Here is a 17,771-nt window from a genome sequence, read left to right as displayed (position 1 = left end):
ATATGGAAACTATGATTTTCTTGTAACTTTATTTATAATAACTTACTACTTATTGGTTAAACACACTCTTCCATTTTTCATTTTCGACAAAACCTTCCAAATCATTTAGTGCGTTAAAAAGATGAATCGGTACGTAACACCTCATCTCCACAAAGGTTCTGACTAAGTTAATGGCTAAAGAAACTGATCCTAACGTAGGTAATGCCTCAAGTATCTGCCAATTCTTCTTTAGCGGCCAAATTATCTTCATCGTTAATTGAATATGTATGTTAAAGCATAAATATTGTTTACTAAACTTTTGTTTGACTATAACCAAGTAAAGCTAGAACTCCGAGACATTCTAGAACGTCGTTGAGGATATCTTCATCGGACGGGCTGCCGCAACTTCAACACTGACTTGTATGTGTAACAGGCTTGTGGCTTGGTCCGTACTAACAACTGTTTTTTTAGCAGCAATTATTTAGTTAGAAACAAAAATAAGATCACTTGTTTAAATATTTAATATACATAGAATATAAGCTTAGCCACTTTAAGTCAAACTAGTTTTCAATGCGAAAGTTCATTGCACTATTTTCGCTAAATTTTTACGATAATCTACAGCTTATCGCTTTCCAAACTTTCGCCAATTTGATGAAATAAAAAAAGTTTAATAACTTCACCTAAACTTACCATTTACCATGTTCAGACTGACACTTAATCACACGATTTCGGCTGTTGAATGGATTATCCCACTAATCTTAAAAATTTATCAAGATTTTGCCACACAAAAACGACAGCTCCAAATCACTTCGTTGAACTGATTCACGCTAAATCTCTCTGTGCGACTCTGATTTTGCGCAATCTACTTATCAGCACTGGAAATCTGTTACATTATCACAGCTGATTTAGACACTACAAAGGGAAAAAAATGTAAACAAACAAATTTTTTTTAAAGCAATGAATCTAATTTCATCTGAAAATCGACTTAACAAATGAAAAAATGCATCCATTATTTCTATTATATGGAAAATATTAAAAAAACCGTCTTTTTATTTCAAAATACTATATGACAATCTTTTCTTTTGATAAATATTAAGCGATGTGAGTTCTTGAATGACAATAACAGCTGTTTTTTGATCTTTCTAACGGCAGTGAGAACACTGTTGGGTTATGAAATGCTTAAATATAATCTAATCTTTTAAATTTTGGGTCTGAACATGGTATAACACATAAATATTTGAATTGTCATTTTTAAATAGTTGGCAACGCTGTTCAAAAATACTTTCTATTGTCTTTCTTGAGCCCATGATACCCATATTATAATAAATCGTGCGCGAATTTATTAATTGTAATTTTAAATATGTGGCAACTCCAAAAAAATTTAAACCATAAGCTTTCATTAGCCATTTCATTTTGTTGCCACTTCGCAATATTTTGCTTATCTCAGCATTTGTATTGTGTTTAATTTTATTAAGAGGTGGCAACACTCTTCAAACAAATATTCTCAATTGTACACTTTTTTAACCCCATGATACCCATATAATAATAATGCGCTCATGAATTTATTAACTGTAATTTTAAATATGTGGCAACTCCAAAAATATTAAAATATAAGCTCTCTTTAGCCACTTAGTTTTGTTGTTTTGTATTATTTTGCTTATCTCAGGATTTGTGTTGTATTTAATTTTATTATCAGGTGGCAACACTCTTCAAGCAAATATTCTCAATTGTAAACTTTTTCAACCCTATGATACCCATATAATAATAATGCGCTCATGAATTTATTAACTGTAATTTTAAATATGTGGCAACTCCAAAACATTTATTCTATCAGCTCTCATTAGCTATTTAGTTTTGCTGCCCCCTTTGTAATATTTTTCTTATCTCAGCATTTGTATTGTACTTTATTAACAGGTGGCAACACTCTTCAAAAAATGTTTTCAACTTTCAGCTTTCCTAAATGTTTTCATTTTCATGCCTACTCTTTATCTTTATAATTTAACTCCAACAAAATTTCTAACCAGGTGGCAACCTTCCTAAAAAAATTGTTTTAAACAAAAGCTGTCGCAAAAATTTCAATTTTGATTTCCACATTGTTAAAAACTATTTAGTTAACATTTTTTTTATACATTTAAATTTATTAACAGTTGGCAAACTTCCTACTATATACCAATATTCTAAAGCTTCTGTATATATTACAATTGTGATTTCCACATTTTTATATGCATGTATTTCGTTTAAATAAAAATAAATATTACATTTAAACTTTACAATTTAAACAGGTGGCAACCTTCCTTGAAAAATAGTTTTAAGCTAAAGCTTTCGTAAAGATTTTAATTGTCATTTCATGTTGTAATTCCTTTAACTAAAAATATTTATTGAATTTAAATTTACTAACATGTGGCAACATTTATATATAAATATTTTTAAACTAAAGCTGCAGAAAAATTTATAATTTTGATTTCCACATTGTTATATTCCTTTATTTAAAACATTTTACTGCATTTCAAATTTGCTGTTAGGTGGCAACCTTGTTAGAAAAACATTTTTGAACTAAAGCTGCAGAAAAATTTCTATTTTGATTTCCAAATTGTTTTAAACTCTTTAACTAAAAAACTTGATTATATTTAAACTTATTAACAGGTGGCAACATTGGCAGAAAAAAATAATTTCAGCATAAGAATTTCGCAAATATCTTCATATTTGCACTATTTTGCTTTAAGTTTTCAATTTATGTTTCTTTAAATTTTTCATACAGTTGGCAACTTGAAACTTTTTTTAATTTGCTTTTTTGCTTTATAAAATTTTCACCAACATGTAAAAAACTGCAAGAAAAAGTTTTATTTGCATAGTTTACTGAAAGCTAAACTATTTTCAGCGCCTGCAGCGCTAGTATTTGCTTTTCTGTTAGACATCACTGCAATGCCGTTATGCCGCTGTCAATGTTGACAGATGCGCTCGCTGGCGCTGCTGTTGACGTGCCGACTTTTATGTGTCACTTTTGCTAGCGTGCGGAAGCAGCCACGGCAAGCTAACCGGCGCCAGGCGAGTTTTTTGTTGATTTCTTTCACATGTTGTTGCTTTGTTGTTGTCATAGTGGTAAATCAACGTTTGAAAAGTGGGTAAAGATGCGCTTAAACTCACTTTTCATTAGTCGTCAACGAGTTTTTTTGTTTGTCATACCGATTTGCAGCTTCCAGCTTGCAGCGTATGTGAGCAGTTTCTATCTCTCCCCCTCTCTCTCTATCGCTTGCGCATCTTTCCTGTCAATCGCTGTGATTTTCATGCTGCATTTTCACCGTTTTTTTCCACTAACTGCCCTCTTTCATTTACAAAGCGTGACTGGTAACATTTTAGTAATCATTATGACTACACCTGATTGTTGTGAAGACTATTTGCTGTTGTTGTTGATTGCCTTATTTACTTATTTTAGATATTTTTGTAATTTTTACTGCACTTTGCGAAAGAAAAAAACCGAAAAAGTTGCGCATTAAGTGCTAAATGTTGTTGTGTGTTTTGCCTTAGTTTTTGTTGCTTTTTTTTTGCCATTTTTTCGCCGTTGCTTGATCGCTATTTGGTGGCAATTGTTGCATGTGCTGGCGTGTGGCGCATGTGGCATGCGGAAAAACTTGTTCTCCAACTACTGAATTAAGCATACTGAGAGACTACTAGACATACTTACATGATTCAAATACATATTTGTCATACATATATATATGCATTCAAATTTTACAGCATTGCATTATGTTGTTGTTGTTAGCATTTTTTAAAGGGCACACAAATGTTTGCATGCATGCACCGCCTCACGCCAAGCAGACAACTTGTTTGTTGGCGACTGGTTTCACTCAAATGTCGTCACACACACTCGGTGGCTGGTTGATGGTTGATGCTTGTCACCAGCAGGCATGCAACACGCTATGAATTGGCATTCAGTGACTATAGTCGTACAAGCACAACACCTGATCCACCTTCGTCGTCAACGAAGCGAGTGACACAAAAAATGTTTACACTCACACACTTACGTACTTATGTATGTATGTAAATAGCTGAAGCGCGCCTTGAAAAGGTGTAGGAGGCTTGGTCGCAGCATTTTGTCGCTTGAGAAGCTTTCAGTTTTACTAATTTGCTATATATTATGTGCGGCTTATTTATGTATAAATAATGTATAAAAATGCTAAAATAATTGCCCGAAAAATTACTACATTTGTATAATAACTTAAATCTCCATATGCATATTATTCCAAGAAATACATATTCAATACTTTCTTAAAAACAGTGGTTGCCATAAGGTTATTTGAGCCTTAAGTTAACGTTTTTTATAGAAAATGAAAAGTCTACAAAGTCTCCACTAAGCATTATTGCACTTCCGCTAGCTCTAATTACTATGCAATTATATTTTATTTTAGTTTCATAAAAGTCTACAAAGTCTCCACACCACTTCATTGCTTCAAATTGACGTAAACATCACATTTAGACCCACAGACTTAAAATCAAAAAATATAAAACTTTTGTTCAGTTTAAACAGCTGTAAAATGTCTACACACTTTTGAACAGATACAATTTCTTAACAACAGACCTCCTTGCTTAAATTTAACTTAGCAGTGAGCTACATCCTTGATTTAGATTCACAGTTTAAAATCATTATCAAAAATTGTCGAAATTTAATAGTTGACTGTTTTTCAACAGCTGTAAAATGTCTACACACTCATTAAATGCACAAATTTTATATCAAACAATATGTTAACGCTAGCGCGCTACTTAGCAGTGTAAATTGACTGCACTTTATTTCGCATTTAAATAGTCTACAAAGTCTCCACAAGTTTTGAAGTGAAAATTTTGTTTTTTATTTTGAGTCATGTGTAACAGGAAATGCTCAAAATTCTTGATTTTGTGTATTTATTTAGTAGCGACAAGTCTAGACAGTGCTCATAAGAATTAAATTTAGATTAGTCAATGTGCTTTCTACAAGTATGAAAATTTTAAATGCAGCTAGTTTAATTCAAAATTCGAAGTATATTTATGTCTGCAGCAGTTTATTATTATAATTATTATTTTTGTTTTTTTTTTTTGCTTTTGTCATATCAGTTATTTAATTTTTGTGCACATTTTTTCTTAATTCTTGTAAAAAATAGCAACTCTCCACAATTTCCAACATAAATATTTCATCTATTTTGCTCACAAACAACAGAAACATCTTTTATAAAATTCTACAAACTCTCCACTACTCTCCAAAAATGGAAAATATGTGAATTTTTGCCCAATTTTTAAAAGCAGAAACTCTACAAAACTCTCCAAAGTCTCCACTGCTGTCCAAAAATAGAAGTTATGAAAGAAACAACTTTCAGTTGTCTACACTACTCTCCAAAATATTTTTACTTGTGTACTTATATTTTATTTTATTTGTATGTATAAAAAGTTACGTACCCCACATCATCTAAATCCTTTAAATATTTCATATTTCGTGTATGCAATTATAGTTTTTATCAATAAATCAAACCAGGTGTTGCACAAATGCAGGAGTCTACATACATGTGCAATCATTGCAACGCCCGAAAATGGTTTGCAACCAAAATATGCGCAGCACTTAAGTAAACCCCTAGCCTTTGTATAACCATTAGACGCTCGTTACTCCTTCGCTTTGGGTGGCTAATCTAGCCTTAAGTATCTGACTACGTTTTGGTTCATAAAGCAGCATTTAGCAACTGCTTACCGCTGCTACAAAGTAATCGAAGTAGCTTCGAACAAAAATGTTGCAACATTGCAATATTTCTCCTTTTCTTTCCACACTCGCTTTTGTTGCGGCAATTTGCACCGACTGCTGTCACGGCTGACTTATGTACAGAATATACATACATACATACATGCATACTGACAAAGTCCGCCGGCCGGGCTCGTGCCGCCGTCGCCACCGCCAGCGGTCAATTAGCGTACTTTAGTTGACTGTCTCTTTGCCGCATAGTAATTGCGCCACCGCAAATCACTAATGTAGCATGCATAACAATATGTGCAGTTATGTAGATATGTGTACATAACATATTTTCGGCAACGATTTTGGCCCAAAAGTAACAAAATTGTGAGTTAACAACACGAGCACGATTTTTTCCCTACTCAACACCTGAAGTTGACAGGTATGTGTGTGAGTGTGTGTGTAGCAAAAACATTTGGCAATACGATTATGCTGCTGCCAGCGCCTGGTATGCCGGAAAGTTGCATTCGATTATGCCGGCGATTAAGACCTTTTTAAAGCTGTGCAGGAAAAACTTTTAGCTAAAAGCAAAAACAAATTATTCATTGGTAGTTGTGTGGGATGCAAATGAGCGGGCCTTTACTTAATCACAATTCCTTTATACATATGTATATATGTATGTATATAGTCCATAGAGGAAGTACGCAGCGAAAAAGGTGCTAATTCGCCTGACTAATTGTTGGAGATTTTTTATTTACGCGGAAAAGCGAAGATAAGTAATTGAGACTAAAATGTGAATGAATTATTTAAGCAGTGAAAACAAGGCTTGATTCACGATTTAGCAAGGTTTTTGAAAGTCAGTATATACGAAAATGTAAATCTTTATAGATTTAAACATATGTACATATGTATAAAGTCAGAAAAAATTTTAATCTACTAATATATTTCATAAATATATTCAAAATATTGTCTAAAACCATGTTTTTCATAGAAATTTCGAAAGTCTACAAACTCTTCAAAACGCTGTAATGCTTTTCGAAGTAAAGAAAACCTTAATTTTTTAACTCTCCGAAGCCTCAAAGGCTCATACTCATATTCTGTGGCGAAATTGGAAAGTCTACAAAGTTAACGAAATGTCCCTACACTTTTAAAAATAACGGAAATAAATATTTCTTTATATTTTGGGCTTTTCTTTGTCTAAAGTCTACTAAATCTACAAAATTACAATTTAATTTCCATGTCTACAAAGTCTACACAAAAATTATTGTTTTCAAATATTTTTTTTGTGAATTTGAAACATTTTGAAAGTCTCCAAAAACATATTTTAAAATTAAACTGTCCATTTTTTGTAAATTTTTATAAAAATAGCAACTCTCCAAAATCTCAACATAAATACATATGTATGTATTTTGCTCTCAAACAGCATAAAATATCTTCTATACAATTCTACAAACTCTCCACTACTCTCCAACAATAGAAAATATGTGAATTTTCCCAAATCTTTAAAAACTGTAACCCTATAAGAACTTAGCTCAAGCTTCTTTTAATCTTAGATGTGAGTACATATTTTCACATATGTTTTTATTTTTTTTGTGAATTTGAACATTTTTGAAAATTTCCAAAACATATTTTCAGATCAAACTGTCAACTTTTTCTGCAAGCTAAGTTATAAACAACTGTCTCAACTAATTTCATATCTATTATATACATACATATATTATATTTATGTAGTATGTAACCAACCAGGTTAGCCCACTATACGGACCTTAATTTCGCCAATAAAAGTGAGCACTTTCGAAACTCTAATGCAAATGAACCGTCAGCATGATTAGGTGCAAATATTTGTCAGTCGCGAAAAAATTGTTTCACTTTTACATAACTTTTTGTAATTGTCAATATTTCTGCAGTTAACAACAACACACACTAGGTACTTGAAGTCTTCACAACCTGCATATTCATGTTTATAACATAAACGACAAATGGACATATTATTACACTGTGAGTGGTTGTAAAAAATTTTGCAAGATGGGTAACAGGGCATGACTAATGCATTATGCGATGGCTGTGTCCACGATCATACATATATGTGAGGGCCTACGCCACACGTATGACAAGTGGCTACAGCCATTTCTTCGTATTAAAAATTGACCGCAGCGACAGGAAATTGAAGTTTGCTTTACCCTCTTTTTTATTCATTTCTGCATGCAAAAACATATGTATCTATAAGTAGTGAAAGTAACTGTTTCCATTTTTATAAATGTTCGGCTTTTGGGTGGCTGCATTATTGAAGCTATGCCGCATCTAAAGCAAATGTGCGCGCTTAAAACAATGACCATCCCGCCGGCTTTCAATGGAATGCCGGCAAAAAGATGGTTTGAGAAAACGCAAAAAATGATAGTCGTAAATAGCAGAAAGCGCGATAAAAATTATTTATATGTTTTTAAAGTAATTTGAAGAGTTTCCTGCAATATGTGATGGCCAAATGGGAATTGAGCGGAAAGTAGTGGAAAGTTTGAATAGGCGAAAGTAAAATTACTTTGTAAAGAAAATGTTACACTGCAGATAAGGGCTTGTTTACACAGAAACCTTTTCCTCTCAATAAGAAAGCATATAAACATTATTATAATTAAAATCATAGTGCAAAAACTATTAAAAAACATTGCAACATTTTAAATATTTTGGAGAGTAGTGTAGACTTTTGCATTTGCTACGAATGAATTTATTTGGGTAGTGTTATTAATAAGAGCGCACGCTGAGTACATGCGCGTAATTTTAGAAAATTTGGAGACTTTGTAGACTTTTTTATTAAAACTAAAAAAACATGAAGGTTTAATATTAGACACATTTGTAAACTTAATAAATTAACCAACTCATTTTTAGTTGTTTGTAGAGTTTTGAAAAATAATTTTTGTGCTAATAATACAAGCAATTATGTGCAAAATTAATGGTTTGCTGAGAGAAGCATATGTGCATAACACCATTAATAGCGCTAATTAGTAGATATAACTAATCTAGACAGTAATGATGGATATAAACAACTAATCAAATGTTGCTCTAAAACGGTCATAAAATATTACAGATCAATATAAATCACAAGTGCTGTGACAATCACATACATACAGCGCTAATTAGATGCAATTGTCATTCGATAATTAATAGCTTTACAACCAAATATGGTGGCAATAAATTGACATATTAACACTGCACATACCTAAGGTTTTCGCTTTAAGCAAACAACTGTTGCTATAAGCAACAACTTTCGCTTTCAAACTCAAGCACAAGACAAATAAAAAATCTAAAAATGCTTAACATTGTTTGATAAATTTCTGCACAAATATCTTTGAAAACTAACAATTAATGAGCTGTAATAAAACGATTAATTAACGTAACAAACGGTGTTCTAATGACAGTGGGAGTAAATGGCAAATAACGACCACAGAATTATTGTTAGATATGACGTCACAGATTGTTGTTTGAGTGCGAATAGGTTGTGGACTATGTGGCATACCGAATGTTGAAACCTTGGAAAATTTCAATTTATTATTAGATTTTAAATTTTACTAGTGGAGAGTTTGATTTAAGTCTCTAAATTGGCGAATCTACAGAATTAATGACTCACTCAGGAAAGTAATTATTTAAAACACAATTTTTTTCATGCTACATTTAAAAATAGATTACGGAAACAAAATATGTAATATTATCAACATATATAAAGCAATATGGTTTTGGAGACTTTTTCCATAATAGTGTTTAATAAGATGTTTTCAAATTTTTATATTTCAAGATAGTCTTTGATAAGAATTTTTCAAAAAGTTCAAATTTTTTCATTTCAAGTTGGCGGAGAGTTTGTAGACTGTTTTGTTTCTTTAAATTATTGTTTAGAAAAATGTTTTCACAATATTTTAAAGAGATTGTGCAGGTGATGGAGAGTTTATAGACTTCTTTAACTTTGTTTTTTTTCACTACAGAAGATGTATGAAAGGTTTGCACTTATCAAGGCGCTGCTAAGAACTTTAAATAATATATTTTAAGCTAATGGAGAGTTTTTTGACTATTTTTCTTATTTTTTTTTTTAACAAAGGAAAATGTACGAAAACTTTTTGCTTATCAAGACGTTTTCAAAAACCTTAAATATTATATTTTAAGAGAGTTTGGAGACTTTTTTTGTTATTTTGTTTTTTAACGACGGAAAATGTATGAAAATTTTGCATCAAGATGCTTTCAAAAACCTTAAATATTATCTTTTAAGCCAGTGGAGAGTTTGGAGACTTTTAATTTTTTTATCAATTATTGTGGAAAAGACTTGATACATGTTAGTATTGTACAAATATAGTTTTTAATAATATTGAAAACGAGTGTAGACTTTTGCAGAATATTTTTCAGTTTTTTTAAATAAAAATTCTATGTAATAAATTCGCTAAGACCGTAGCATTCACCACGTAAGAAGTTATAATTTCTAAATGTGAGAACTAGTTTCTTGCTGTTGTTGTAAACTATTTCCATCGTTTCATAATCTATATACATTTATCTATAGCTACAAATATCAATTAAAATGCATTAAGTTGTACCACTTAAGTATGTATGTAGCTGAAAGCCAGCACATATTTCATATATTCAAATGAAGCCGACACTTGACGCCTCCACAAGGCAAGCCCACCTGTTGCATAAAATATTTATTTACGAGCACTGTATTGACACATGGTTTATACATATGTATGTATGTACATGGCAATTGCATAACAACTCGTGCACTATTCTAACATTCTTACGTTCACGGCTACTCCTTCGACATTTACGTTCATAGATTTCTCATTCTTGAACTTTAATTTGCATAGACATTTATCTAAGTAGAAGAAGTAGCACCATTTGATGAAGCGTTTTGCTTCCACAATGGCGCGGTTTATTTGCTCCACTTGCAATTTATGCAATTGGTAAGAATGGTGCACTATTTATATGGGTATTGCCATTTAATTCCTTTCTTGTAAATATACATACACATGTACTTGCAACATTTACAATTGTTTATTAGAATTTTTTCTTTAACTGCAATGCATTGGCACATTGACATTCAACTCGCGTGCAAAAAAAAGAGGAAGAACCGGTTGCTGTCATGCCTTACTTGGGTTAACTTAGGCCACTAGAATTGTCATATATGTAGAGATATGCACATTTACAGTTGAAGGCCACATCACTGCTGCTAAAGGCTTAATATTGAGATTGCGCAGCGCTTTTTCGGCATATTTAATTGGGAAAATGTCCAAAATGAAAATATTCTTCACATATCAAAGAACAAAAATTAGTCATGAGCAAGAATTTTGTTGCACATGTATAAATTATTTTGGTAAAATGCCATATAAAACGCTAACTTTTTACTTATCCAAACCTAAACAAGCTTTTACACATTTTACTTTTTTGGAGACTTTTTCCAAATTAATTTTTACTTATGCCAATGCACCTAAATAAGTAATTAATACATATTCAAGTTTAAAAATTAATTCTATGCATAGCTTATTGTAAGTATAGACTTTGGAGACTCTTGTAGCTTTATGTTAACTTATTTACATTCACACAATATATTTAGTTAACACTTAATTTAGCTAAAGAAACAATTTTACATGTAACTGAAAATGAGTGTAGAGTTTGGAGACTTTTTAAAAATCAGTTTTGATTTATTTCAATTCATTTAAAGCAATAGGCTAAAAATTTAAAAGTCCAGTTTAAATGTCATGCAGTTTGAGCATAGATTTTGTAGACTTTTAGTTAGTAATTTTTATTTATTTTAATTAAATTTAATGTATAACTTTAAGCTAATTAGGCTTAAAAGCCAATTTCATATGCAATGCGGTATGAGTATAGATTTTGTAGACTTTTGAAAAATCAGTTATTTTGAAAATTATTATTTTTTACTTATTTTAACTCACTTAGAAGTATAATTTGAGCTTCATTAAGTTGCATATTAATTTTAGAAGTAAATGATAATGAGTGTAGATTTTGTCGACTTTTAAAAAATCAATTATTTTTAGTTTTTACTTAAACGTGAAGAAAGCAAATAAATTTTTTTATTTATTCTTTATAATTTTATTATTTTTTTCATTTTATTAGAGGAATAATATATGTAACTTGAATACATACATAAATATACATACATACATACATTTGTAGATATACATACGTATAGAATCTTTGCTTTGTAACCAATTTGATTTTATTTCTTTGATTTATGCGCTTTACCGTTGAAATTTCATTATATTTATAGTCTATTATACTTTGCTAGTGTAGAGTTTGAAGATCTCAGAGGCTTTTAAAACCCTAGAATTTGGAGACTTTTCAACATAGTTTATTTTTAAACTAAAGGTTTACTTAAGTAGAAATATACGAATTAGTGTGTTTTAAAATAAACATCTAAATCATATTTCATCCGTACACTTTGGAGAGATCTTACTGTAGACTTTGTAGACATTTTTTTGTGTATATTTTAATTTTAAACCGGAAGGCAATTATAAGTTCGTTACAATTTATACAATCTTGAAATAATTTGGAGACTTTCGATAAATTATTTATTGTAACGTTGGCAACCTTTCAATCCAAACCAAAGCATCAAAGTAGAAACTGACAATTATGCTATATTCGGATAAAAAAGATTCAGCATTTGATAGCTACATTTCTCATTTCGAATAACAATTTTCAAATTTTTTCAGCATTTTATAACTTCATTTCTCAAACTTCAATAAATTTCTAAAATCTAATAAACCGTTATTTTATTCCACAGACACTTCAGTCGTGTCCCATCAGCTGTGTCAACGAACCCGACACGCTCAGCGCCAACAACGACAGCCTACAGACGACGCCGGATAGCACACTGCAGAAGCCGTCCCAGCAGCAACGCAACAACGAGACGCACAACAATCATAATAATCATAATAATAACAACAACAATAACAACAACAATCACATAAGCAACAGTCACCTAACGAACAGCGCCACAAGTGACACATCATCAGCGTCCTTCCAGCAGCGTTTCGATTTCAATCGTTTGAAGGCGCGACTGCCCGAACTCAATTGTCTACACAGTTTGCAACGTTATTGGCAGCAGCAACAACAACAGCAATCACAACAACCACATAACGAGAATATCGACAGTGACATCTTAACCGGGTCACACAGAGATGAGTCCGGTGGTGGCAACAGCTCATATTACACCACCAACATATTAGGCTGCACCATCAGTTATCCATTCGGCAAGGAGCCAAAGTCGGACGGCGCCAAGGAGACGCCATTGCAAAAGTTCTATCGCCATCAGCAGCAGAAGAAAATGCCAGCATTTCGTGGTAGGCGCGGCTGGTGTGGGTGCTTTCAGGTGAGTGTGCCGCTAAAAGTGTTGCCTAATGCATTTACAACGTCCGTTCGTTGGGTTAACTAAACGATTGCCACTCAACGGCAGTCATTAAGGCTTGTGCAGCGAGGCGTATACGCAATCGTTGCGGTAATTGCCGAAGTGAGGCTTACGCGCACAGTCGTGTAAATGCAGCGAGAAGCATTATTTTTTATACCCGCGCAAAATTTTTTATTTAAGTAGTTTTGATTTGTTCATTTAACGGTTCTTTACAATAAAACTTATTTTAATGAAAGTCTTAATATTCAAGATCCGGCTTTCACACCCATTCTTATAAAATCCAGTAGTTTTGCGAAGCGAAAACTGTTAGGAATCTGCAAAGTCGAACAACATCAAGACTGCAGAAACACTAATAAGAGAATAAGTCTTGATAAAACAACAAAATATACCTTAAACCCCCTATTAAGTGTTATAACCTCTACCATTATGCTAGCCTATTTGTTTTATGGCAATTGCTTGTTCGTTTCACCACTCTCTAATTTTTTCGCATTTTTCGCCAATCGATGGCACCTGCCATAATTTCCGTAATCATTACATCCATTACTTCTTTCGGTATCCACCTAACTTGCACCTCCTTTACTCGTGCCTTCAAATTTGTTGCTACGAAGTACATTTTCTCTTAATGAGTGTTTAGTAAGCTGGCGCGCGCTGCCGACTTGGAAAATCGTTCGAGTGTAACGAAAGTCATTGGTGTTCTTTTCCTTTCATTCAAAACCGAATAGATTGCGTTGGTAATGTTGCCTCAAATGCCGATGTTCACACAGCGCTGCGCTTTGCTAAAACTCTTAGCAAATTCTCGACAAATTAGAGCGTGAAAATATGCAACTTATTGCTTTTATTGTTGTTCGCATCGACATATGTATGTATGTATTTAGAATGTAAGCAAGTAATGGGTGCTGATAATTGGAAAACTCCTTGAAAGTTGCCTTCCAATTACTGTGGGTGAACCTTAATAATATTCCTTAATAGACCATTTTTCATATGAAGCGCGTTTTCATGGCTCAGTTGTGCTAACGGTCATTATTTTTATCAGAAGAAAGTTTCTAGCCACTGTCAAAATAATTTCAGAGGTTCTAACCCCGCGACTATAAAATATCTAGTGTTGTTTACCTATGTAACTATAAACATGGGTAAACGATTTCAGACAAATTTTTGAATAATGCCACGGAGTTGACAGTTCTTGACCAAACAAATCTGGATTTGTTCTCGTGAAGTAGTACCGACCAAGATAAATTTTTAGTGTTAGACTCTCCTTCACTCTTTCGCAGTAAATAACACTAATTATTTGATTGATCGAATGCCTTTTGGGCCAGCTCTAGCAATTGTGACCTACATCTTTCTAAAAATTTATTTAGAACAAAAAAATCAATTTTAAGGTCAGTGTTTTTTTATAATTCACCAAAGTTCTTTACTTTCGAGACCTGTACTTAGTATATAAAAATGATTTATTAATAAGATGGAGCCGACTTTTTTTCTGTAAAATTTTAGAGGTAAAAAAATATTACTTGCAATAAAGCTGATTTTAGTTATTTAAATAATAATATCGATTATTAATCGATAATGAGAAACAACAATTTTTTCATTGCAAATTTCATCAATTTATTTATAACAAAAAATATCGATTATTAATCGATAATGATAAATCTTTTAGGAACATTACTTCCTCATTGAATTTTCGATTTTTACATTCTATGTTTAAAGAAATAACAAATATTTATCGACGAAGAGCAAAATAGTAGAACTATCGACTAGTTTACTGCTTCGATCAATATTCTCTATAAGTCTATAAGAAATAATATCGATTATTAATCGGTAATGAGAAACAACAATTTTTTCATTGCAAATTTCATCAATTTATTTATAACAAAAAATATCGATTATTAATCGATAATGATAAATCTTTTAGAAACATCACTTCCTCATTGAATTTTCGATTTTTACATTTTATGTTTAAAAAAAATAACGATTATTTATCGACGATGAGCAAAATAGTAGAACTATCGATTAGTTTACTGCTTCGATAAATATTATCTATAACTCTATAAGAAATAATATCGATTATTAATCGATAATTATAAAAGTTGTATAAGCAATTTTTTCATCGAAAATTTCATTGATTGATTTATAATGAACTATCGTTTTAAAATCTTTTAGTTATAACAATTCTTTACTGAATTTTCGATTTTTACATTCCATGATTAAAACAATAACGACTACTTATCGATAATGAGAAGAATTGTAGAACTATCGATTGGTCTACTGCTTCGATAAATATTCTCTATAACCTGTAACAATATCCGATAAGTAATACAGTTGAATAAATATTAAAAATTTCGATGGTTTATTAACATATCGATTATTATGAAATTTCGAAAGTCATTGACTATTCTACTGAGCTAATAAATACTGACCAACGAGAGAATCGAAACGCTAAATAATATCGATTATTAATCGATAATTATAAAAATTATATAAACAATTCTTTCATCGAAAATTTCATGGATTGATTTATAATAAAAATATGGATTATTAATCGATAATGAGAAAACTTCTTGAAACATTATTTTTTCATTGAAATCTCGATTTTTTGATACATCGACATCATGATTAAAAAAACGATTACTTATCGCTCGTGGGCAAAATAGTAGAACCACCGATTATCGAGGCAATAGATAAATATTCTCTATAACCTACATTAATATCCTAAGTAATACAGTTGAATAAATATCGATGATTTCAAAAAATATAATAATGGTTATTTCTTTATCATCAAAAAGTTCGATATTTATGATTATCGATATGTATTCAACTGTATTACTTATCGGATATTCATTATGAAATTTCTAACGTCATCGACTCTTCTGCTGCGATAATAAATACTGACGGACGAGGGAATCGAAACGCTAAACACAATAACCGTTAAAAGCCACAGTTGAAGCACCTTCGATGACAGTTAATATCGCTTGTTCCTATGCTTGAAATATAAATGACGATTACTTGTCGATTATAAACAAAATTGTAACAGCTTCGACTCTTATACAACATTGATAAATGCTAGCAAAACATATTCACAATTTTTATGATTTAAAGAAATAGTGATTATTTATCGATAGTGTGAAAAATTGTAAATTCACCGATTATTTTCGTGAGGTCTAAAGATAGGCGTGGCCTTACGCTACATTCGTTAAATGCCTTAACTGAATAACTATCGATAGATTTCGAACATTGTGATTATTTTTTTTAAATCGATTATTTCTCGATAGCTTTCAGAAAGAAAGTAGTTCAACGAAACATTTAGGCACCGTAAAACTACATTTCGAAATAAAGAAGTTTTTACATATATCTTCACTCCAGTTCATTAAAATTTTATGGCACATTACCTTTCCATTTTACGTAGGTCCACTTTCAGTTTATCACCAACATTAAAGTTGAAAAAATTTCGAAAGTTTGTTTCAAAATTAAACGTCCAGTTTTTCAAACGATTTCTGCTATTTGATATCAAATTTCGCTAAAGTAACGGTAAAAACGATTAAGTAAACATTGCAAGGCCATACACACTTTCACACCGAAATTTGATGGCATAATATTTGTTTGTATTGAAAAACTTGTCGTGGGCACACTACGTCAGCAACTATAACGACTGCGAAAGTTGCAACAGCCGCTAAATTGCAATAACAATAACAGTCGACGCAATGAAAATTCGCAAACGATTGCTACTACATATTTTCCGCATACTATGTAGGTATGTACATATGTATGTATGTAATGACAAAGCGGATCAAAAATGCATTAGCGGCTATGGCTACGGCTACTTGTTGCTCGGCGTGCAGTAAAAGTCTCCATATTATGGTTCGGTTACTTTCTAAGGTGTTGGCATAGTTATTGCTGCTTGATTTACCGTTATTTATTGAAATTTGTTGTAATTTTTCCTTTATTAGCTTATTTGGTGCGCTGATTTGGCCATTTGCGCATAGTGCACGAATTAGCGAGACCGAATAATGGGTAGTGCAGAAACTATTACCGAAACATTTGAATGTTGTGGAATGTTAAATTGACAATATATTTGAAAGAGTTTGACAATAATACAATTAATTGGTGGACTAACTAGCGATTGACAAAATTAAGGCGGATTTTTAACGGCGGAGAGTTAATTTGACACTGTTAGGGATTTTGGAGACTTTTTGAAATTCAATGTAACTACCGAAAATGTAATGAATCATCATAACTATTTGAAAAAATTAAAAGTAGAATTATTAAAAAGTTTGGAGACTTTGGAGAGTTTGGGAAAAAAATAGTTTATCAACAAAATTATAACAAAAGCCAAAATAATTATAGACTAGCACGCGAAATAGTAACAATTTAACCAATAAGAGCTTTAGAGACTTTCGACAATTACATACAATTTTGATTTAACCCTACTTGTTTTAGTATAACCATGAATAATACTAAATAAAATAGTTTTCAAAAAAGTTGCGTCTATTATAAAGATAAGAAGAACCATTTAAAATAACTAAATTGGTTTTAAAGAAACTATCATTTATCTGCTATACGTCCGCCGCTATACGTCGAATGCTTGTTGTTAGCAAATCACAGTACGCACTAGTTGATGAATATTACTGCTGAAATGGAAAGTTTAAGAGTTTAACAAAGTTTTACCATATTCATATGTATGTACATTCATTAAAAAATATCGAATGATAACTTTTTGGTCTT

The 17,771-nt window shown here is 31.6% G+C and overlaps 1 protein-coding gene across 2 annotated transcripts in view; it reads left to right on the top strand.

The window, feature by feature from the left end:
• The window catches only part of LOC126760456 (disheveled-associated activator of morphogenesis 1), a 64,559-nt gene that overhangs the window by 41,335 nt on the left and 5,453 nt on the right, over positions 1 to 17,771 (top strand). For both annotated transcript variants that reach the window (XM_050476099.1, XM_050476100.1), the window contains exon 2: positions 12,435 to 13,022. In XM_050476099.1, the coding sequence (XP_050332056.1) occupies positions 12,435 to 13,022 (588 nt within the window). The remainder of the gene's footprint in view (positions 1 to 12,434; positions 13,023 to 17,771) is intronic.

The sequence above is a fragment of the Bactrocera neohumeralis genome, chromosome 5 (assembly GCF_024586455.1).
Source record: "Bactrocera neohumeralis isolate Rockhampton chromosome 5, APGP_CSIRO_Bneo_wtdbg2-racon-allhic-juicebox.fasta_v2, whole genome shotgun sequence".
NCBI classification, from domain to species: domain Eukaryota; kingdom Metazoa; phylum Arthropoda; class Insecta; order Diptera; family Tephritidae; genus Bactrocera; species Bactrocera neohumeralis.
The sequence above is the reverse complement of the archived record's forward strand: the minus strand, read 5'-3'. Positions and strand labels throughout refer to the sequence as shown.